The sequence below is a fragment of the Equus przewalskii genome, chromosome 13 (genome assembly GCF_037783145.1).
Source record: "Equus przewalskii isolate Varuska chromosome 13, EquPr2, whole genome shotgun sequence".
Classification (NCBI taxonomy): domain Eukaryota; kingdom Metazoa; phylum Chordata; class Mammalia; order Perissodactyla; family Equidae; genus Equus; species Equus przewalskii.
Window position 1 is genome coordinate 37,156,575 of NC_091843.1, and position 24,810 is coordinate 37,181,384.

At 40.8% G+C, this 24,810-nt stretch overlaps 1 protein-coding gene across 2 annotated transcripts in view; it reads right to left on the reverse strand.

Moving 5' to 3' along the window:
* KDM3B (lysine demethylase 3B) overlaps nt 1-24,810 on the reverse strand; it is a 55,915-nt gene that overhangs the window by 4,834 nt on the left and 26,271 nt on the right. For both annotated transcript variants that reach the window (XM_070570816.1, XM_070570817.1), the window contains 13 exons: nt 20,541-21,774; nt 19,438-19,639; nt 16,427-16,641; nt 15,494-15,646; nt 10,815-10,922; nt 9,591-9,718; nt 7,903-8,182; nt 6,901-7,157; nt 4,157-4,423; nt 3,178-3,349; nt 2,666-2,756; nt 2,438-2,568; nt 934-1,053 (listed from right to left, as the gene is read on the reverse strand). In XM_070570816.1, the coding sequence (XP_070426917.1) occupies nt 934-1,053; nt 2,438-2,568; nt 2,666-2,756; nt 3,178-3,349; nt 4,157-4,423; nt 6,901-7,157; nt 7,903-8,182; nt 9,591-9,718; nt 10,815-10,922; nt 15,494-15,646; nt 16,427-16,641; nt 19,438-19,639; nt 20,541-21,774 (3,358 nt within the window). The remainder of the gene's footprint in view (nt 1-933; nt 1,054-2,437; nt 2,569-2,665; nt 2,757-3,177; nt 3,350-4,156; nt 4,424-6,900; nt 7,158-7,902; nt 8,183-9,590; nt 9,719-10,814; nt 10,923-15,493; nt 15,647-16,426; nt 16,642-19,437; nt 19,640-20,540; nt 21,775-24,810) is intronic.

The window sequence follows — 24,810 nt, forward strand, 5'->3', positions numbered from 1 at the left end:
TTCTTCTTCATTGTTTTATTTCTTATTTTTTTAAAGATTGGCACCTGAGCTAATATCTGTTGCCAATCCTTTTCTTCTTCGTCTTTGTCTTCTTCTTCTCCCCAAAGCCCCCCAGCACATAGTTGTATATTCTAGTTGCAGGTTCTTCTGGTTGTGTTATGTGGGACACCGCCTCAGCATGGCTTATGAACGGTGCCATGTCGGTGCCCAGAATCTGAACAGGTGAAACCATGGGCTGCCGAAGCAGAGTGCATGAACTTAACCACCTGGCCACGGGACCAGTCCCTTATTTTCTTCTTTAAAATTGTCTAGGTCAGGGCCCAGGGTTTCACCGGTTTGGATCCTGGGCATGGACCTAGCACTGCTCATCAAGCCATGCTGAGGTGGAGTCCCACATAACAGAGCCAGAAGGACCTACAACTAGAATATACAACTATGTACTGGGGGGCTTTGGGGAGAAGAATAAGAAAGAGAAGAAAAAAAATTGTCTGTTTTCTAAAACTTTCATAATTAACACATATTAATTTCACACTGAGAGATGGCAGGGAGAGCAAATGCAGCAAAATATCATTTTTATGGTTCCTTTCTGTGCAAGTGACCTGGCTCTGCCCTCTGTCACCCCACAGCTAATCTGGCTGATGGACCAAGTAGGCCAGTTTGCCCTTTCTTCGAGCCTCTTTGTGAGGCTACACACTCAGTGGAAAACAGCAGCATTCCCATAAAGAGAATAATTCTGGTCAAAGATACACAAGTAGCACTCTTCTCTGCTAGAACCTCCCTTTGTCTAACAACATCTACTGGGTACCTACTATGCATCAGGCCTGGTTGAGATTTAAGGACAAGCCACTGGCCTTGGCTGAGGAAGAAGATACCTAATTCTACTCCTGAGGCCAAGCCTTACCAACCTGAAGCAGTGGGTTCTAGGAATCGTACCTTCATCATGAGCACCCTCCCCGATGGGGATCCCAACATACACCATCACATTAACTGCATCAGACACATCTAAGTGAAGATTTGTTGTGCCAACTCTTCTATCTTCTGCTGTTATCAAGCCTGAAGGTAAAAGGAAGATATGAAAGGTGAAAGGGCAATATTCTGAAGAATCCATGGAGACCCTACAAGTGAAAAAATACTCAAAGATGTTCTTAAATGAGTAACATTGAGAGAGTGAAGTGTATCTGTTTATCAAGAAATCATTCTCCTCATCTCTTTTCTAGTGTTTTAAGGCTGTTTTCTAGCTCAGTTGACACTATTATTAGCTTTGGCCATTGAACCAATTCCACTCTCTAAAAATGACCTCTCCTTCAAAAGCAAAACAGATATGGACATTAGTGTCTTTCAAATAAAGCTTGGTTTTCACAGTGATGTAGGACATTATTGTGACTTCACAAAGAGCTGGCTCGGTAGCATGGCACTCAGACTTCTTCACTTTTTTTTTTTTTTTTGAGGAACATTAGCTCTGAGCTAATATCTGCTGCCAATCCTCCTTTTTTTTTAAGATTTTATTTTTTCCTTTTTCTCCCCAAAGCCCCCCGGTACATAGTTGTATATTCTTCGTTGTGGGTCCTTCTAGTTGTGGCATGTGGGACGCTGCCTCAGCGTGGTTTGATGAGCAGTGCCATGTCCGCGCCCAGGATTCGAACCAACGAAACACTGGGCCACCTGCAGCGGAGCATGCGAACTTAACCACTCGGCCACGGGGTCAGCCCCCAATCCTCCTCTTTTTTGCTGAGGAAGACTGGCCCTGAGCTAACATCTGTGCCCATCTTCCTCTCCTTTATATGTGGGATGCCTGCCACAGCATGCCTTGCCAAGCGGTGCAATGTCCACACCTGGGATCCAAACTGGTGAACTCCGGGCCACCAAAGTGGAACGTGTGAACTTAACTGCTGCGCCTGGGCAGGCTGGCCCCTTCACTATTATTTTATCAAGTCTCTTGAAAGCTAAGACTCATGTCTCCTCGGATAGAATTTTTGAGGGGCTGGCCCCGTGGACGAGTGGTTAAGTTTGCGCGCTCTGCTGCAGGCGGCCCAGTGTTTCGTTGGTTCGAATCCTGGACACAGACATGGCACTGCTCATCAAACCATGCTGAGGCAGCGTCCCACATGCCACAACTAGAAGGACCCACAACAAAGAATATACAACTATGTACCAGGGGGCTTTGGGGAGAAAAGGAAAAAATAAAATCTTTAAAAAAAAAAAAAAGAATTTTTGAGAGGAAACTTTCTAACTACTGGAGATATACAAGCTTATGGACTGGGTCCATATGGATGTTACTCAAATCAATATGACAAAAGCAAACATATTCAAAACCATCCTGGATACTATTAACTTCTACAGCACTTGTCACTTGCCCTCTATCATCTCTACACTCCCTCTATAGGTGAAATGGAAATAATAGTGTCCAAAATGGGCAACTATGGCCTCTCCCTCATACCGTAGGCATTGTACATCTTGGGGCCCAGATCGGGCCTTACAAAGTAGCTGGGTAGCCTCGAGGCCAGATTGAGCCGGCCATCTCGTTTCGTATATTCTGGTAGAGGAAGGTTCTCCATCAGATCTTCAAACCTACAAAAAAGGGGCAAAGTTCACTTTTCTGTGATTACTTTGTGAAGGCTTCAGCAAGGCACAAGTCTCTCAAGATGACCCACTGTAGTTCACTAACCTTGTTGGCATCATGTCCCGAAAATCTTCCCCAGGAGGCCAGTCCTTGAGTTTGAGCACCATTGGCTGCCCATCTTCTGACCTTAATCGCTCTGGAAGACAGAAAGCACTCCCACAAACATCTGCTGGGTTGGCTGCTGCCTGATTTTCCAGTAACTAAATGTTGTAGGAGACCAAGCTCTTATTTTCAGACTTATAAACCCCCATAATGGACTAGGTGGGCTTTCTTCTCCTCACTCACTACTTTAGTACATGCTATATTTTTCCATCTCACAGGGATTCAAGCCCCCTTCCACTGAGTGAAAGTGCTCCACACACCCTGTGGAATTACATGCTTAAGCCCAGGTGTGCTCTGGGGACCATGTGATTGCTATGCAAGTTACCTGGCTGGCACCAGGAAAGAATGTTCCTCCCGCCAAGAGGATGTAATTTGTCATTCCAGGGGCAGGGCTGGGCATATAGATGCTTACTTTCTAGTCTGCTATTACTGAACCAGATATCAAAGCTACTTACTGCATATGATCTCAAAGCCATCCCAGAAATCCCGAACTTTCACATCAGAAATTATAGCACAATTCCTGCAGTTCACCAAGTCCACATCCTGGTCTCCAAATTCCTGGCTAAAGGCTTCTGGTTTCCAGAGTTCAGACCTGAGCTTTTTATGTACCCCTGAAACCAGCACTGGCTGTGGAAACAAAAATATCCCAATCGGAGGCATTTAGGAAATACTTTTAGCTCAGGGCTAACGGACAGAATAGGAGGGTTTCCTGGGGACGACCTTGTCTTCTCCATGATGATTTATTGTTCCTTCCCAGTTTCAGAATCTATGGATTTCTACATGCCAAGTATAACAAATGGAAACTACTTCTACTCCATTATTATACTTGGTTCTCACCCTGGGGTGCATGTCACAGAAATCACTTCTGCTGCCCTGGTATCTACCACTATTTTGAGGTGAGAGGACAAAAAGCTGACAAATGCACCTTTGAGAATACGTCCCCACATCTAGAATAAAAAACTATCCAGACAATTCTATAACCTCCCCCTTCCTCAATCACCTCCTAAAGTATAAAAATCAGGAAATGTTATCACACTATCACACAAACTTGTGTGGCCTTGAAACATTTACTTAGAAAGGTACCCCCTACCTACATCCACCTTCGCCTCACCCCATATCACACGTAAGGATTTTCCTCTAAAGGTGTCATTAATGCCAGATTGCCACCTCACAGGAATTTCAACTGCCCTTTTAAGAACACAGAGCTACACAGCTTAGAAATAAAAGGATCCACAATGTATTTTTAGGAATCTTCTGCTTTTTAAAAATCCAAGAAAACTTGAAGTAGCAAGGCTGTCTACAACAAACTTCCTTTGTCTAAATCTCCCTGGCAAAAAATCTGCCAGAGAGGACTGGAACTATCCTGGTAGCTGTGGTGGGCAGGCAGACAGGCAGGCAGACAGCTAGCCCTGGGAACTACTTATTCTTGCTTACCTGGCCTTGCTTCCAACACTCCCGGAAGATCTTCCAATTGTTTTTGTTGCTAGGGTCATGGAGACACAGAAGTCTCCCATCACAGAGCCAGGAGTGAGAGGTATGGGGGTCCAACACATTTAACCCCATCACCATCTCCTTTACCTCCTTTTGGGTATCAGTCAAGTTACAGGCCCGCTTTGCAGCATCTGAGGTTTTCTTATTTTCTACCACTGAGGCAATGATGTGGTCGAGGAAGTTGGGTAGGCTGGCCTTGTTCTTTACTCCCTGCCAGACACAAATCCATCAGGTAAGTTTGAAGCACCACGAAAAAAGTATTCAAAGAATTGTCTCACAGTTATATTTACAAGAAAGAGTTCTGATCTACCTGATTAAATTTCATAAAAGTTACTGAAATGTCTTTTGTAATTGGAGGGGGGAGTGAGTCTGTGAGGTCAACATCTTAAATTTCCCTATCCTTCATATTTTGCTCTACATTTATGAAAGAAAAGTATAGAAAGATCTCCTGTGCCTCAAGAGATTTGAGACCTAAGAAATATCTTTGACATTTAACTTGTTTTAAGCATATACATGTAGACTGCAGGGATCACACCCCAATAAAGAGGTGTACCAGAGTATCCGAGGGGAACTACATGTTCTGAAAATAGTCCCCTACTGCCCAGTCTTCCCCTGCTGCCACCTCACTGAGAATTTCTCATGTTTTAGCTGATGGGAAAGCTCAGGCCCAGAGATGAAAGCAACATACCCCTGAGGTCACAGAACTGAAGGAGGGGAAGGGCTTTGTAAACTGGATAATCCTGTACCTCAAGTATTACTAATCATTATCTCTATAGAGTACACGTAATAATATACATCCAGGGAAAATTAAAAAAGAAAAAGGAGAATTGGGGGTCAAGCAAGTAAAAAATAGAGCCCAAGTAATCTTTTTTTTTTTAAGTCACTTATCCAAAAGAGAAACAACCTACATTGTACAGGGCTCAACCACCCATAGTTCATTAAGTTTCAGCCATTAATCATAAAATAGAATGAGAAACATGTTTATGTACTTGTTCAAAATTATTTCCAAGATATATAAACTGAAAACAGAAAAGTAATTGTGCAGAACATTTGTGTAAAAAGGGGGGAAAAACTATATATACATGATAACATCATTGAAAGGACACTCATGAAACAACAGTGACCTCCAGAAAGGGAAACAGGTGGCTGGGAGATAATGGTGGGAAGGAGACTTTTCACTGTATCTTTTAAATTTTGTACTTTGTGAATCCATTCATTCAGTAAATGCTTACTAAACACCTACTGTGTATCAAACACTGGCACTAGGGATATAGTGGTCAATAAAACAGTCAAAACTGCCTTTAGCACAACCAGAGGCACTCACAACTAGAATATGCAACTATGATCCCACAACTAGAAGGACCTGCAACTAAGATATACAACTACGTACCAGGGGGTTTGGGAAATAAACCAGGGGAAAACTATGTACTGGGGGGCTTTGGGGAGAAGGAAAAAAAAAAAAGATTGGCAACAGATGTTAGCTCAAGTGCCAATCTTTAAAAAAAACAACTGCCTTTAAAGAGAGGTGAGACAGATAATAAATAAAACACACAGTAAGTCAGATGGTAATAAGCGCTATGGAAAAAATAAGTGCAGAGAAAACCAATTTGAGTGAAGGATGGGAGTGGGAAGGACTTTTTAAAAGAGTGATCTAAGAAGGCTTACTGAGGAGGTAGCATTTCAGGAGGGGGCAGAGGAAGTTGATGAAGCAAGCCATCTGGTTACATGGGAAAGTTCTAGGTGGAGGAAAGGATAAGGGCAAAGGCTCTCAAGATGGAGCAGGCCGAGCCATGCTCAAGGAACAGCAAGGAGGTGGGTGTGGCTGAGGTGCAGTGAACAAGAGGAAGAGCGGTAGCTGAAGTCAAAGAAGTGAGGGGAAGATGCACATAGGACTGGAGCCTTATAGTTCACTGAAAGGACCCTGATTATATTATGAGAAACAGGAAGACCATGAAGGATTTTAAGCAGAGGTGACATGATTTGACTTACATTTTAAAAGGATCACAATAGCTGCTAGGATGAAAATAGACTGTAGAGTAGAAAGGGAAGAAATAAAAGGGACTGGTAAGGATTTCACTGCAAAAATTCAGGCAAGAGAGGATGCTGGCTCAGAAAAGAGAGGAAGCAGTGGAGCTGATGAGAAATGGGTGGACTCTGAACACATTTTGAAGATCAAACTGAAAGGATCTGTTGACAGATTAGATATGAAATGTGAGAGAGGGGAGTCCCAAATGATTCCAAGATTTCTGGCTGAGCGATTGGAAGAATGGAGATGCCACTGACCAAGAGAGGAAAACTACAGGAGCAGGCTTACAGGCAGATGATCAGGAGTGTGCTCTCAGATGTGCTAGGTTGAACTGTTTATTAGATACTCAAGAGAATATGCTATGGAGGTACTGCCTAGGTAAAAAAAAAAAATGTAATGTCTGTCAAGAAAATAAAGTGATTTCTGCTGCTGATTGCAAAATTTCAATGTCTCAATTTCTACTGACTTCCTAACACGGCACAAAAGGTTCACTACTTAAAAGGATCACAAACATTCCCAAAACTTCATGTAAAGAGAGATCTTGTCAGCTGGACAATGCAGAGAACACAAGTCACCCACATACCCTCTAACCCAGTTATCAGATCTCTGATGGTTTTCATGGAAAAGCAGCAAAGCCTAGAGCCTTAGAGAGGACACTTACTGCTGAGGATGTAGAGAAGACCGGGGGGAAGGGTATGCCTGTGTCCAGAGGGGTTTGAGGAAGCTTTCCGGGCCCGGAGTGAAGGAGGTCTCGAAGGCTAGAGCCTTCAGTTTTGTTGTTGGAGGCAGTGGGACCCAGTAACAGACTGTTAAAAAGCTTTGGAGTCAACGGAGAGACCTTTGCAGTGGAGTTGAACGAGTCCAGCCCAAAGGGTGAATGAGACTCTTTATTGAGCACCGACCTCAGGGACCCTGCTTCTGTAAGAATATAACCAGGAACAGCATTAGGCATGGCAAGGAATACCCAGCAGGCAACTGACTCCTAAAAATCAGTCAAGTTGGGAAGGAGGGAAGACTCTCCCCTCCCCTGCCCCCCAAACTACGTACGGTTTGTCTGGGCCAAGCCTGATGAGCTATGACTACAGCAGGTCTCATGGCCAAGGAGAAGCTCTCCTACTTCTTCCTTTCTTTTCCAGATCTGGATTTCAAACTTCCTTTTGTTCCCATCCATCTTTCGTCTCCCTCACTTTCTAAGACAGTGTTTCTTCAAGTGGGTTTCCAGAATACTTGTATTGGAATCACCTGGAGTGCTTGTTAAAAATGGAGATTCTTGGTCTTACTCTAAGCGATCCTCATTTAATAGTTTTGGTGGGGCACAGGAATCTGCATTTTTAACGATTCCCCAGGTGATTCTTGTGCCCATTGAAAACTAAGTCTAGCCCTCAACCCTGGCTGTATAACAGAACCATCTGGGAAACTTGTTAAAAGCCTTGTATCAGTTCTGACTAAAGAGGTCTGGGGTAGAGCCCAGGCATGTGACTTTAAAAAAAAAAGCTCCACTTCTAGAAGGAAGGTGAAAGAGATTCCCTCATTTTATGTGATCAGCCAGAGAAAGCAAGTGGCATGTTTCATAAATGTGGATGGTAATGTGTGAGCTTGAAGAATCCCAGAATAACTCAAGTGTTCCACCCATAGGCAGGACAGAGGCTTGTGTGTATCTCACCTTTTGTTTCTTCTTTAGCCTTTTGAGTTGCTAAATCCGCCAGCCAGTGCAGGGCAGAGGAGGGTGGGGCTGTGTCAGGGCAAGGGGGCCTGATGGCTTTTAGCTCACTATTGCTATTTGATGCCGAACCGTCTGCTTTCAGAGGCTCATCAGATCTGATGTCAGTGCCGTCAGCTTTAGGAAGGTGGTCAGGCTCTGGAGTCGTTACTGCTGCAGTTCCTCCTCCGCCTGAGAAGGGGGTTTCATTTCCAGAAGAGGCACTAGGGTTTATGCTAGGAAGCTAAAGCACAGAAGACCAACATGGTTAGAAAGCTGTCCTTGTGTAGAAAAAATAAAACGCTATGTATGTCAATTTTTTCTCAATAAAACTGGAAAACAAAACAAAACAAACAAACGCAAATAGTAATAATGCTGACACTAAATAGATCTGGAAAAACAGTCTGAAACCGTCCCATAAACTGCTATTTCATTCATTCATTAATTTAACATATATTTATTGAGTCCTATGACACGATAGAAACTATGCTAAGTTCTGTGGAAAGAGCAGTGAACAAGACTTGAAAATAAAAGTTTTTAGCATGCCTGAGGCTCAATTTCTGCGATGGCAAATTGGTGATTAGAACTTGACTTCAGAGAGCTAGTCCGAGGATTAAATGAGATACTATATGCAAAGAGCTTAGCATAGTGCCTGGCACACATAAATGTTCAATAAATGTTTATTATTCTATTACTGAGTTTTCCAGATGATTTACTCTAATGTCAACTCTACTGAAAATATATCTTGAGGTCCTCAGGATTAATCCCTGAGCCTCTTACTGACCACGTATTAGCAGTGTTCCTGGAAGGGCCTCCAAATGTAAGCAGTTAGTTGTGTGCGTGTGTGTGTGTGTTTTTAAAACAGCCTCTTGTCCAAAATAGTCACCATCAAACTGGCATGACCTCCACCTCTGACAGAGCAATGAGAAAACCACTGTCTCTCTCTGGAGGCTTGGGATTGCTTTCAGGGTACAATGATCCCAGCTCAACAAGCCAATCGTCATATTTCTGTCCTCTGTAGCTAACACAACAAGGACAGGGACAATGCACACAGATAGTACTGTATTCCTAGTAACCTTTTTAATAATCTTCACCTATACAAGGACCCTGAGGTATAAATCGTGATAAGATGCAAAGAATCTTCGTGGTTTTTGTTTCCTTGTTTTGGCATGGAAGACTGGCCCTGAGCCAACAGCTGTTGCCAATCTTCTTCTTTTTTCTTTTCTCCCCAAAGCCCCAGTGCATAGTTGTATATCCTAGTTTTAGGTCATACTAATTCATTCATGTGGGATGCTGCCACCGCATGGCCTGATTAGCAGTAGGTCTGTGCCCAGGATCCGAACTGACACACCCCGGACGACTGAAGCGGAGTGTCCAAACTTAACCACTAGGCCACAGGGCCGGCCCCACTCTTTGTGCTATTTATTAACCAAGCCTGAATTGGTTTTAAAGATGAAGAAGAGAAATTCGTACTAGTCAGGGGGATTAAAATTCCTTGAGTAACTCTTTTTGGGTTCTCTCTAGAAAGGCTTCCCATCTCCTAATTCCCCAGGAATCCTACAGGATCCTGGCACAACAGAGGTGAAAACGAGGCGTTTCCTGGTACTAAGAACTTAAGTTTCACTCAGTTATACCCACTCACATCACTTTACCTGTGACATCCCATTGGTGACAGCAGGTCTCAACACAGATTTGTTTTGCCGACTGATACAAGGGCAGTTTGCTTTAATTCCCCACTTGCCCCGAGCAGCGTGTACCATGTCTCCAATATTGTAAAGAGCTGGAAAAAAGACAATAATAACAATAAACATTAGAATGCTTACATGCATCAGGCATTGTGCTAAGGACCTCATTTAATCTCCCTCAATCCTTACCACATTTCAATGAGGTAGCAGCTTTTTCCCTCAATTCTTCATCATGAAACTGAGACTCAGAGAAGTTAGGTTGTTCGCTCAAGTACATGTAAGTGGTAAATGGAAGTATTAAGACTTTAACCCAGGTATATCTAGCCCTAAAGCTCTGTGCACTCTTAACCACTAAGCGCCACATTCTCTTCCCTCCTCCAGTAAATATTAACAAGGTGTCCTCCAGGAGAAAGTCTAGGGGTAGGTTCCTTAATGTTCAAGAGTACGTAAACATTTTGAATTGTGTACTTGAGATTTATGTACTTTGCTGTAAGTTATACCTAAAGAAAAAGAAAAAGTGAAAAAACAAAAAAAAAGATCAATGTAAACTTTACATAAACCTTTAATCAACGCTTGGACCAGCAGGGAGCAGGTATCCTACCACTGCATTGAGGGAGCCCTTCTGCTTGGAAGTACTGGGTATAAAGGATGCAGGGGGTGCCCCCTGCAACACTTTCTTAAGTAGAAGAGAAAACAGGCAGTAATTTTGCAGATTCACCATCTTCAATGCCTGTATGTTAATAGAAGTGTGGAAGCTGGAAATACAGACTTTCTGGAGGAATCACAGAAGTAAACTGGGACTGCGACACAAATGCGACCATTTGTTCCTACTGTTAAGCTGCCTTCTTCATGGATTCAAGAGATTTGGTTAGCTTCAACTGGATTTTATAAGTCTAAAACCAAAGGTCTTTCTGAAAATGTGGAGACTGGCTTCTTCTATTCTGGTCCTGCCAACCAAAGCCATGTAAAATATTATCTGGAAAAGTAGCCAACCTCTCCGACCAGAAAGGTGAAGCAAAGTATGTGTAGTGGCTACATATAATCTAACATATATATCTAAAAATTCAAATTCTCAGAGAAATCTGTGAGGCTTAAAAAAAATCAGGCTGAGATAAACCATTTCACCAAATTTTACGGTGTGTGAGTAAAACATTTTTTTCCCTACCGAATCTAAAAAAGTAATTTCTTTACCTGTGCCAGGGATGATCTGTGTGGGCATGAGATTCTCTGGTTCATGGGACTGCCCCTTTGCACACTTCAACCAGGAGAAAACCTCTTCATCACCCATCTCTTCTGTCTCTGAAATGGAAATAAAATGACTTCACTCTTTTAATGAGGGTCACAAGATGTACCCCTCTCAGTGAGTCGGAGTTTCAGACCCTAAAGGCCAGTTTTCTCATGGGCCAAAGAAGATAGCTAACTTTAAAAAAATCTGCTTCACTTATGTATAATTTACATATAATAAATCCAACAATTTAAAGTGTGTACTTTGATGAATTTCCACAAATGTATACAGTTGTATAAACACTATCACAATCATGAAATAGAACATTTCCATCCCCTTCCTAAAGTTCCCTCGAGCCCTTTGCAGTCAATACACCTCTCTTCAACCCCTAGCCACCTGATCAACTTTCTAACATTAAAGTTTTGCTTTTTCTAGAATTTCACATAACTGAAAGCATACAGTATGTAGTCATTTGTGTTTGGCTTCTTTCATTTAGCATGACTTTGAGATTCACCCATATTGTTGTATGTATCAGTAATTCATTCCTTTTTATGGTTGAGTAGTATTCCATATGGTATGGATGTACGACATTTTGTTTACTCATTCATCTGCTGGTGGACATTTAAATTGTTTCCAATTTTTGGCTATTACGAATAAAGCTGCTATAAACATTCAAGTACAAGTCTTTGTATGGACACCTTTTCATTTCTCTTATAAATACCTAGGAGTGGAATGCTGGGTCATATGGTTATTTTATGTTTAAATTTATAAGAAATGGCTATAATGTTTTCCAAAGCGATGGTACCAATTAGCATTCCCATTAGCAATGTTTTAAGATTTCTAGTTCCTCCACATCCTTGACAACACTTAGTACTGTCAGTTTTTAAAATTTTAGCCATCCTAGTAGGCATAGTGGTTTCTCATTATGGTTTTAATTTGCATTTCCCTAATGAGGAATGATAACTTTTTTTCATGTGCTTATTTTCCATTGATCTATCTTCTTTGGCAAAATATTGGTTCAAATCTTTTGTGCATTTAAAAACTGGGTTGTCTTCCTGTTACTGAGTTGCAAGAGGTCTTTATTATGGATACAAGTCCTTTAGCAAATATACGATTGGAAAATCTTTTCTCCCGGTTTGTGGCTTGACTTTTCACTTACTTAAAAGTGTCTTTTGAAGAGCAAAAGTTTTCAAATTTGATAACAATTTTTCTTTTGCTTTTTGTGTCCTATCCAAGAAATATTTATCTAACCCAAGGACAAGAAGATTTTCTATTCTTTTATGTCTAGGTCTATCATTTACTTAAAAGTTAATTTTTTTCTATATAATCTGAGTAAAAATAGAAGTTCATTTTATTCCAATACCAATTGTTGAAAGGACTATCTTTTCCCCATTGAATTATCTTGGTACCTTTGTCAACAACAGTTGACTATGTATGCCTGAGTTTACTTCTAGACTCTCGGTTCTGTTGCATTACCACAGCATTTTAATTACTGTAGCTTTATAGTAAGTCTTGAAGAAGTATAAATCCTCCAACTTCGTTCTTTTTCAAAATTGTTTTGGTTATTGTAAGTCCTTTGCATTTCATATAAATTTTAGAACCAGTTTGTCACTTTATACAAAAAGGCCTACTGGGATTTTGATTGGAAGTATGTTTAATTATAGATCAATCTGGAAGAATTGACATCTTAATATTCAATCTTCTATCCATGAATATGGTACATTTATCCATCTATGTAGTCTTCTTTAATTTCTCTCAGCAATATGTTGTAGTCTTTACTGTGTGTCTTTTACATATTTGCTAAATTTATCTGTAAGTACTTCATGTTTTTTTGATGTGACCATAAATTATATTCATTTAAAATCGAATTTCTAATTGTTCAATGACAGCATACAGAAATACAACTGTTTTTTGTTATGTTGATTTTATATCTTCCAATCTTGCTAAATTCATTGATTAGTTATTGTAGTTTTTTTTTTTCTGAGGAAGATTGGCCCCGAGCTAACATCTGTGCCAGTCTTCCTCTATTTTGTATGTGGGATGCCGCCACAGCATGGGTTGATGAGTGGTGCATAGGTCTGTGCCCAGGATCTGAACCCACGAACCCCAGGCTGCTGAAGCAGAGTGCATGGACTTAATCATTATGCCACTGGCCAAGCCCCAGTTCTTGTAGCTTTTTGGTAGTTTTTTGGGATTTTCTATATAGATGATCATGTCATCTGATAATAAAAACCATTTTGCTTCTTTCCAGTCTATATCCAATCTATATTTTTTTTGTTATGATTTTGTCTTTTACTTCTTAATGCTAACTAGTCACTCCCGTACAATGTTGAATAGAAGTTGTGAAAAGTGGACATCCTTGCTTTCTTCCTGATCTTAAGGGGAAAAACTCAGTCTTTCACATTATGTAAGAAGTTCCTATCTATACCTAATTCAGTGTTTTTCAACCTTTATTTCTTTATCACTCCTCTAAAAAACCTTCTAGATCTTTATTTGGGGAGGAGAGGGGATAATTGTACTTCCCACCTCGAAATTTCAATAAATCTTTTTTCAGTAAAAGATATACTGTATAACTGTTTATGTACTGTGACCCTCTGGAAGGGCATAAACCATTATATGTTAGAATTCCCCTGCCTCTGCCAAGAACCAATTTTCACCCCTGTAGAGAATACATGATCTAGTTTGTTGAGAATTTTGACAAATGATTTTTCTGTATTTCTTGAGATAATCAATGGTCTTTAAGCTATTAATATAGTTAATTGTATTGACTGATTTTCAAATATTAAACCAACCTTCCATTAATGGGATAAACCCCAATTGATCATGATGTATTTTTCTTTTTATGTATCTCTAGATTTAAATTTATGAAAGATTTTTACATCTATGTTCATGAAGGATACTGGATCTGTAGTTTTCTTTGCTTGCTCTATCTTCATCTGGTTTTGATATCAGTGTAATGCTGGCTTCATAAAATGAGTTGATAAGTGTTTCCTCCTATTTTCTGAAAGAGTTTGTGTAGAACTGGTATTATTTCTCTGAAGAGGAAAGAATGAGGAGGTCAAGGGGCAAGGAGGATTCTTGGCCTGTAATAAGATAAAGCAACAATAAAAGGAAGCAAAGGATTTGAATAGACAGTTCTCCAAAGAAGATAAACACACGGCCAATAAGGACATGAAAAGATGCTCAACATCATTAATTATCAGGAAAATGCAAATCAAAGCCACACAACAAAATACTACTTCACAGCCATTATAATGGCTATAATCAAAAAGACAGACAAGAACAAGCATTGGTGAGGATGTGGAAAAATTGGAACCCTCATTTATTGCTGGTGGGATTATAAAATGGTGCAGCTACTTTGGAATACAATTTGGCAGTTCCTGAAAGGGATACAAAGAACTGTTATATGACTCAGCAGTTCCACTCCTAGCTATATACTCAAAAGAACTGAAAACATAAGTTCACACAATAATCTGTATTTATAATAGCCCAAAGTGAAAACAAGCCAAATGTCTATCAACTGATGAATGGATAAACAAAATGTAGTATATCTATACAATGGAATATTGTTTGGCAATACAAAGGAATGAATTAGTACTATGTGCTATATAACATGGATGAAACTATAAATGCTATGCTAAGTGAAAGAGGCCAGTCACAGAAGACCAAATATTGTATGATTCCATTTACAAATCTTCTTCAACTTACAATGGGGTTATGGCCTGATAAACTCATTATTAAGTTGAAAATATCATAAGTCAAAAATGCATTTAATACACTTAACCTACTGAATATCATAGTTTAGCCTAACCTATCTTAAATGTGCTCAGAACATTTATATTAGCTTACAGGTGGGCAAAACCATCAAATACAAAGCCTGTTTTATAATAAAGTGTTGAGTATCTCATGTAATTTATTGAATACTATACTGAAAGTGAAAAACAGAATGGCTGTCTGGGTACAGAATGGTTATAAGTGTACTGTTTGTTCACCCTTGTGATCACATGACTGACTGGGAGCTGTAGCTTGCTGCCATTGCCCAGGATCATGAGAGAGTATCATACCGCGTATTGCTAACACGGGAAAAGGTCAAAGTTCAAAATTCGAAGTATGGTTTCTACTGACCGCATTATCACTTTTGCATCATGGTGAAATCGAAAAATTGTAGGTTGAAGGACCATAAGCTGGGGACTGTCTATATATGACATGTACAGAATAGACAAACCCATAGAGACAGTAAGTAGATTGGTGGTTACCAAGGGTTAAGTGGAGAGAAGATGGGGATGGGGAGTGACTGTTAATTTTGGGGAATAATGAAAATGGAAATAGATAGTGATGATGGTCATACAACTTTTAGAATATACTAAAAACCTTCGAATTGTACAGTTTAAAAGGGTGAGTTTTATGACATGAGAATTATATCTCAATAAAGATGTTATTTAAAAAAAAAGCAAACAAAGGGAGATGAAGAACAACCCTTCTTGACTTGTTTTAGTTTTCCTAGTTAGGCTGGAGTATTGGCAATTGTAATGAATGAAGCTAAGCAGCTAAAGAGGGGGCATAAACCCATTCCTACTTCTTTTCCAAGTCCCATTCCTCCACTGACAGATTACCTTTAGAACTGCACAAGACAATATTAGCTTACCACTGCGTGGACGGCTTTTCCTGAGCCTGTAACAGTCAAGGCAGACCCCAAATCCACATTTGCGACAAACCCAGTGGATGTTGAAGAGAGTTGTTTCACATACATCACACATCTCCCGTACACCACGCACTGCTCGTTTCCATGCCACTTTCTCTGGTGAAAAGAAGAGGAGGAATATTGTTGGCAGTGACCATCCTAAACAACAGCAAAAGACCCCAGATCCACTGATTCCTACTCAAGCCATTTTGTCCAGCTATAAACCTCAAAGGTTCATGAAGTTTGCGTTTCTCTAACTGTAAGAGAAACAAACTACATGGAATTTCTACTATTTCTGAACAAATGTTAACAGAGAATGAATGCCACATATTATTACTTAAGATACTATAAAATTTTCAATTTGGGGGAATTTGAAATAAGAGAATTTTTATCTTGAAATGTGGCACATAATTTCATAGTACAATTTTCCTTGGTCTAGAAATAGAGTACAGTATCTCACAGACATGGAAATATCATAAATGTGTGAATAATATGGGTTCTAGGAGTGAAACATGGCACCCAGTAGCACTTCATGTATTCATAAATCACAGAGTATTGCTTACTAATACAAGTTTGTTCAAAGAAAACTGAAAACATTCAGAGTGAACCAACCTCAAATAGGGATCAAAATGCATATTACGGCAGCTGTGCTACAAAAATGAAAGGCAAGCAGGGAAGGAGTTTTTGGTTTGTTAAGCGCCAAAGACGGAAAGAATGAGGGTTGCTGGATATAGTTAGGGCCTCAACTATTTAGTTTGCTATAAAGAAAAGTCTTATCAGCTTTAATTCATCCATAGAAAATGCCACCTGCCACTCCTTCTACTCCTCCTTTTAAGCAAAAGAAAATGAAAGTTTCCAACTAGGAGTGCCTGGAAGGCGAGCAACAGGGTGCCTTACGGTGTGGTTCCACCATCATCATGGCCTCCTTCTCGGACATCACGAGCTGGCAGAACTGGTCCCCAACGTTGGCCAGGATGTATTTTGAGGTTTCTAGGTCTATCCCTTCTGCTAGGGAGGAAGAGGGAATCCACAGGTTCATGGCATCGGGGTCACTTTGCTGGGGACTCAGAAACCCCTCCACACGGAGTACTCCCTTTCGAGTGAAGATCAACCTGAGATAGGAAGGTAGACAGTCAAATACATGGAAAATAGCAGCAGCAATACAAACTAACATACACCTCAAATCCTAGGACCTAAAAGAAATTAAATGAGAGTTAACAGGAATCAGGCTGAGTTAAGAATTTTCACCATATTTGACCAAGACAGTATACAATCTCTGCTTGTTAAGACTTAATGAGGCCTGGGTTCTCTAAAAAGCTGTCCCAAGGAATGCCTACCAGTTTCTCCATCCACTTGTACTACACCTACGCCAATGCCACTGAACTGTGACCAGAGAAAAACACAGAGCCATGCTCACTGTCACACTTTAAATTCATGTCTACCTACATCAGGTGAGACCTTAATGCTGCCTGGCAGTCATAATACAGTTTCCTGGTGCACCCCCTCTCCTAGATACGTTTCATATCTTCTCCTTTCTCTTAAAACCTCCAATATTACTTTCTCCATGAGGAAGGACCTTGCTAAGTATTCCACTGAGAAAATACAAAGAGCCAGAAGAGAACTTCTGAAGCTCCCACCACCACAGTACCATACCTTCCTGCAACTGGGCCTATATACTCCATGTGACCTTCTGCTACTATGAATGCACTAGGTCCCGGCAAACACCAATCTCTTCACCTATGCTCTGCATTCTATCCTCTTTCATAGGCATCCCTCCACTAATTCTCTCTTCTACATCATCTATTTTTCTCTCTGCTGAATCATTCTTGTCAGTATTTGAACTTGCTATCTCAAAAATCCTCTAAAAATCTGTATCTCAAAATACCTCTTGATCCTACATTCTCCTCCATTTATTTGCTTATTAGAGCAGTTTCTTGAAAGAGTTATCTATACTGATTGTCACCAGTTTCTTTCCCTTTTATTTTCTCTTAATCCACTCCATCAGGCTTTCCTCTACCAATCTACCAAAACTGTTTTTGACGAGGTCATTCCCCCTTGTTAAACCCAATGGTCACTTCCAGTCCTTACCTTACCTGACCCAATTAGCAGCATTTGCCACAGTTCATTATTCCTTCCTGGAAATACTTTCTTCAGTTGTCTTCCAGAATACTTCACTGGCTTTTTCTTTCTCAGCCTCCTTTACTAGTTCCTCCTCATCTTTCCCATCTCTAAATGTTGGAGAGCTCCAGAACTCAGTCCTTGGACTACTTCTCTTCTGTACAGTCTGACTGCATAAGTGATCTCAATTAAACTCACAGCTTTAAATACCTAGTGACAATATAAGTTTTTATCTCTACTTGGAGCTGTTCCTCAGCTCTGGAGTTGTACATCCTGCTGCCTTTTCAACATCTCCATTTGGAAATTTAATAGGCATCTCAAATTTAACATGCCCAAATTAAAACTCCCCATTTTCCTCCCTAGACCTGCTTTTCCCCAAGAAATCTCTTTATCAGTAAATGGCAAATCCATTCTTCCAGTTTTCAGGCCAAAAGCCCTAGACACATCCTTGACTCTTTTCTTTCTCTCATACTCCACATCTAACCCATCAGAAAATCATGTGGGCTGTACTTTCAAAATATACCCTTTATCCAACCACTTCTCATCACTTCCATCGCTAATTCCCTGCACTAAGTCACCATCATTTCTCACTTGGATAATTCCAACAGCCTCCTAATTTTTCTCTGCCTTTGCCTTAATGTAATCTATTCTCAAGAAGGGAGTCACAATGCTCCTTTAAAACATTCATCCGTGTCACTCATCAACTCAAAACTGTCAATGATCTTATTCACTGTGAAAGCCAAGGCCCTTAGAGTAGTCTTTTAAAATGTGGACCCATCATTAACTCTTTGACCTCAATTCCTTTCCTCCCTGGCTTACTCTATTTTAGCTACCCTTGCTCCATGAAGATACCAGGAATATTCCAGCCTCAGGACAGTTGCTCTTGTTGTACCCTCTACCTGGCATACGTGTCTCCCAGAGAAATGCATGGCTCACTCCCTCACCACCTTCACGTCTTTACATAAATAATCTTCTTTAAAACCGTAGCTTCTCTAGCCTCCTCATACTTCAATCCTCTTTCCCTTCTTTATTTTTCTCAAAGTTATTATCAGCTGACAGACCATATATTTAACCTTTTTTTTTCTTATTTACTGTCTCCCTCCCCAACTATAATGCTAACCTCCTGAGGGCTAGAATTTGATGGTTTTGTGCACTGCTTAATCCTCAATGCCGGAACAATGGCTGGCACACATTAAGTGCTCAATAAACATTTGCTGAATAAGTGAATCCATACCACATGGATAAACCACTCAGATTTCTTTATTTTAAAAATGAAAGATTTTTGAAAGATCGTTGATTTATTGAGAAGAAAAGTGACTAAATAACTGTTTGGTAAAAGCAGGGGACATTTCTAGGATTTTCATCAGTTATCTCTACTTCAAAGATGCTTCACGTTATCTTCTAATCTTACTTCTCCTTCTCTCAAGGGGACTCAAGGGACTCTAGCACTGAAGAGAGGAGAAAGTGGTCAGGCAGAACCATAATACAAAATGGAGTCCTGCTTATACCACTGGTTTCAAATGGAACCCAAGTTAGGAGTAACTCAACGTAGCTCAGGGGCTGGTGGCTGAGATTGTTCAAGTTCAATTCTCCAACGACAAAGCCACATGTCATTTCACAATCCAAACAACTAAGTGGCTACTATGACAGAGCCTCAGCACAGACCCTGAGAGCAAAGGGGTAAGAAAAACAAAGAAAGTTGGTGAGATGTGCTTACAGATTCAGAGGAAGAGTGGGAGTTATGTATCATTAATGGAGACTTGGAAGGAGACAGACAGTAGTTTGGGTACCTCCGGAAGTGAAAGAACCGGCAGGCCACAGTGGAATCATCTTGCTCCTGTTCCTTAAACTTCCTATACCGCTCTAGGCGGCACTCACGACACTTGTGCAAGTGAGGGGCGACATTGATGCATGACCCATCCTGCAGGAAGGGCTCTCCAGACTGCTTCAGCTTTTTCACTTTGCTTACATCTTTCAGGACTGACTGGCCAACTGTAGCAAGGGAGGGAGGAGAAATGGTTAGTCATGAGAGGTATAAATGAGACTCAATAACATGATCCTGGGGACAGATACTTGTCCTGACCTGGGCCACTCTTCTTTGCACTGCTTGGGCATGCACCCATCAGGTCCATCCTTGCAGAAAGGGAGCGAAGGGAGCACAGAGGCTTCAACTGGTTGCTAAGGACTACGGAGAATCTGTGGGAAGTGCCCCATTACAGCAACACAACTCTGGGCATGGGTGAAGAAAACCCAAGAAGGCAGAAGGTAGCTGCCATCTGCCTCTAGCCCTTCATGATATGACTGTTCTAACTAATCAAGGACTCTTGGACTCCCATGGGATACCAATTCCTAATGACAACAGCTACTTTTACCATTAAATTTTCTTACACACTTCTGGACCATAACCTCATACCACAGAAATTAATGGCTTTTGGAAAAGGTGTTAAAGCCTTATATATGTGCCAGAGAGAATCAAACTGAGGAGTGATTCTCTTTGCTTCCAGTCCACAAAAGGCTGCTATTTGAGAATAGATGCGAATACTCAGTAACTCCCCTTAAGTAAATTCAAAAGAACGAGTCAAAGGGAGGTACAAAGAGATGAGAAAAAAAAACACAGAAAGAGTTCCTAAACAAACATTTTATCAAGGAAGACTGAGGATCTTCCTTTGTGGGATTATCATTACATAGGACAGACACCCCTCTTACAGTCTGGTTTTGATGCAATCCTACCCTGAATCAGGAGGTCTGATGAGAAACCTTTGCTGGACCTTTTTGGCTATGTAATTTTATAAGATTATAAAACTTTCATCAAAAAGAGGGCCTCCGCTGCCCAAGAACACAACAGACATTTGAGGCTAGTGCCAGAGCCCATGTATAGCCCCAGCAGGATCACCTTTCAGGGGTGCAGTCCGAGGCCGGCCCTTGGGGGCCTGCTTCCCTTTGCCTTTGCCCAGCAACAGCTCAGCACTGCGCTCCCCATTGGGGCCCAGCTTCCCCATCAGGTGCTCCGGAATCCCCTTCAGGCCAGTCTTGGCCTGCAGCTGCTCCTCAGAGTCGCTCAAATCTGACAGGTCACTGTTGGTGCTGGAGTCCGAGTCCTGTCTGCAAGCCAAGCTTCGCTCATCCAGTGAGAACCTTTTCACAGCTTCAAAAGGAGCTTTGTTTTCCTGTGAAAAATCTGCTGGGGGGGACAGAAAGCTGCCTGAGTGCCTGCCAAAGACGTTACTAAAGGTTTTGAGGAGGGGATTGTCTTGCTGCCCAGGCCCCACAGTTGGCCTCTCCTCTGTGGGGCTCGAGGAGAGTGTAGGCATCTCAATGGGCTGGGTGAGGCTGCTGGTGGGTGAACTGGAGCGGCCATTCCCCATGGCAGAGAGGCTTGGACCCCCAGTGGTAAGAGCTGAGCCTAGAACACCAGGTACCAGTTTGGAGGAGTCAGTTGTGATGAAGAGGGTTTTCTTCTTTGCTAAAGATGTCGAATCTGCAGAGTGAGACTCGGGCCAGCTGGGTGCTGCCTTGGAGGTGACAGTGGTAGCAGAGGAAGAGCTACCTGATGCCTGAGATGCAAAGCTGCTGAAAGGGCTATGTTCAACTTTCTCCACAAACGCCAGGAAAGGGTTAGAGGGTTCTTCTCGGGACAGTTTAGGGGGCTGTAAAAATAGATTTTCATGACTCTCTGGGGTGCGGGCATTTAGGAGGCTCCGTGGGAAGGCTGGCGTGAGGGTGGGCATGGACTCTGCAGGCATTTTCCGGTCCACAGAGCTGCCAGCCTTAGAGCCAGATTTAGTGTCTGCTCCAAGGGTGGACCTGCCTTTACATAGGTTCTCAAGGCTTTGTTTGAATGAGTCTCGACTGGAGGAATCATCAGGCAAACTTTCTGAAACGGTAGTGAAGTAGTTACTGGTGGGTAAAGTTTGGGACATGCATTGAAAAAACAAGTTTTTGGAGAGATCAGTGTCTTTCTGAGACTCTGGTGCAGAGCTACAGCCAAAAGAGAAGCCCAAAGGTTTGTTCTCTGTGGCTAGAATCCCATTGGACTGGCTCCTTCCACTTCCAAAAGTCAAAGGTTGTGATGAACTTGGAAGAGATGCTCCAAATCCAGAAGAGGCCAGAACAGAATTTCTTGAATTCTGAAAAGAAGATAGCCTGAGTTAGTGATGCTGGCTTCTCCTGACAACCTTATGACCTCTTTGGACCTAGGCCAACATTTCTTGTGGATCAATCAACTTTTCTTTCCTACAAATCCATGAAAACTGCTCTACTGACTAGATTTCACCAGCATTAGGGCAGAAACCTGCCACAGACCATACAGAGGGCATCTTTAGCAAGGTGAGCTAGAGATAGCAAGATGTCAATTCATCCTGCCACTCCCTCAGTTGTTAGCCAATTGGTTGTCACAGCACTAGCAGGCCGTGTAGGCTTCTCAGTATCTATTTGGAAATGAAGACTTCACCAGGAAATTGGAGAAAAGTGTTCCTGAACAGACATTAGCTTTTACTTTGAAATATACCTACTGACCCTGTAATATTAATCTACCTCAGTGACCTTTGGGGCTATTGTTAAAGCTTTGATTTATTTAAGCTATTGCAAATTATCCATCTTACAAAAGTGACTTTAGCCCCATAACAAGCCCATTGTACATTAAGGAAAATCATTTTCTTTGTTAGTCTGAAACTTCCCAAGATGGACCCTTTTGGAATTTGGCCATTTATTTACGGATTCAAGTCAACCCAAAAGACAAGTATCTGTTTCAATTGAATTTAGACCTAAAAATGCTAATTAAAGAAAGCACACTAATTACTGAACGCTTTTGTTATCATTAGGATCTAACAAGTCTCCAAGTAGGAAAAGTGTAGATACTGATATACCCACGAAACAAAAGCATTCAGCACAACAAAATGGTGAATGAATAAACACTTTCCTTTTTTTACCTTGAAAGTATTAACTTCTGCTATGAATAAAGAAGGGTAGGATCACTTTCATATGCATTACACACACGTATACATACACAGAGAGAAACATCCACAGGTAGATATGAGCCCTTATGTAATACTTATTAATTTAAGAAAATCCAGTCCCTAGGACTTGATTTACAAACAATAGATTCCTAAAAAAAATTAACTTTCTGGTAGTAGAGGATAATATCCCTAAACACTCACTTTAAAACAATGGAAATAAAAATTATTCCATGACTGCTTAACAGATATGGGGTTTCCTTTTGGGGTGATGAAAATTTCTGGTACTAGACAGTGGTGATGGTTGCACAACATTGTGGATGTACTAAATTCCACAGTATTGTACACTTTAAATGGTTAAAATGGTAATTTTTGTGTTAGATGTTACTTTGCCACAACTACAAAAATATTCCAAATAAATGAAAGAGCTATTGTTAAAAAAGGGGGGAGGGGGTTCCATTTATTTAAGGTATTCTTTAAATATGCAAGAGGAGTCTATATTAGGACTGTCCTTGAGGGTTGCATAGAGGCATGAGAACCAGGGAGGCCACCTATGGCTTGCCTCCAGTTGACATTTGCTACAGAGACTGCTTCAGGGCATTTTGGAGTTAAAAACTTAAAGATTATTATTCTTTCTTCTTTTCCTTTCCACTAACCAACAACCACTGACTTAAACCCCCCGCCCCCAAGAAAAAAGAAGAGACCAGACAGATACAGCCCTGAGGCTTTGCTGTTGTTTCACTAGCAGAATTTGGCCAGGAGCCTTGACACCTGCATGACTGCAAGGAACCAGTGTGGGTAGCTCAGGTTTCACTACTAAAGGTACCCTTTAAAAATAAATACACACACGAATGAAAAATAACTTGGAAGGTCCTTCATTTTCCTTCAAATGATTCAATTCCAAACCCTTTGCTTAGAAGAAAGTGATGACAAACTGATTTCAACTCAAGTTTTAGGGCAAGAGGTTTCCTGGGGGCTGTGTCCCTATTTTAGATTTGACATCATAATGGAAACATCCATTTCTGTACTTTAAATCATATCCTAGGAGAATACCAAGAGGCTGACACATTAGCAAAATTACTGATACAGTCAGAGAAATTTCTCCAACCTGTTTGGAAAATGCCCTTTGAATCCATATTTCATCTATTCAGCTTTGCTATTCCAAGAGTAACAGCATTCAGTGGATCTCTTCTTGTAGCATACAAAATTTGGTCTATTTTGTAATCCCCATTTACATCCACATTGCTGTTGACATGGAGTTGATTTTAATTAATTTGGGCAATATGATGACTCACACACACTGGAAATCCACATAAGATCCTCACCTAGTTCTCCTGGGAATTCTGATCAACTAACAGAGGACAAACCATGAACAGTGTGAAATTTGCATTTACAGGCCTTTTCCTCTTCTGCCTGGACATTTTACCTCCCTCTTCATCCCTGCACACTAGGGATTAACAAGCTGCATTTGCTAGGGAGAGGAAGAAGTCAGAGGAAATGTATATGCCATTTGTTTTATCTGACATTGTTTTATCTGACACTGTTGTACCTAAAATAATTCCATTTTAGGATGTGAGCTCCTTCAAATAGGGATTTCAATTCTTTGTTTATAATATACAGTACTTAGCACACAGTAGTTTCCTATACATAATTTAAAAAATCATTTAGTATTTTATCTTTATATTTCATATTCCAGATTAAGTTAACAGCCAGTTTGAAAAAAAATGACTCACATCATAAATGATACCTTGGTGACCAAAATAAGAGTCAAAAGATTGTAAGAACTGATTTTGATATTGTTTCAAATTTGATTGGGGAGTCAACTTGATGCTAACATGTATTTAACAAAAGTTCCATTTTAGCAACAATACATGCATACCAGACAAAGAATATAGTAAACTGGATACTACTGTGATTAATTCCATCAAATTTCCCAGGTAAGGCTTTAAAAGATTAAGTTAGTATTAAAAAAGAAAAAAGCTTTTATAGCCATATCAAATCACAGAAAGAAGCCCAGCCTCAAAGGAAAATATCATAGAAAATGATGAAATGAAAACAGGGGTTGGTGATAGTAGCTTTCACATAGGCTTAATTATAGTGTTCACTGTTACCAACACTGTAATTCATCACCCTTGCCTCTCATAGGCCTGGTGGAGGCTCAACCACTACATGAACTAAATAGATAATTTAAAAAGATTCCCCACCAGATCT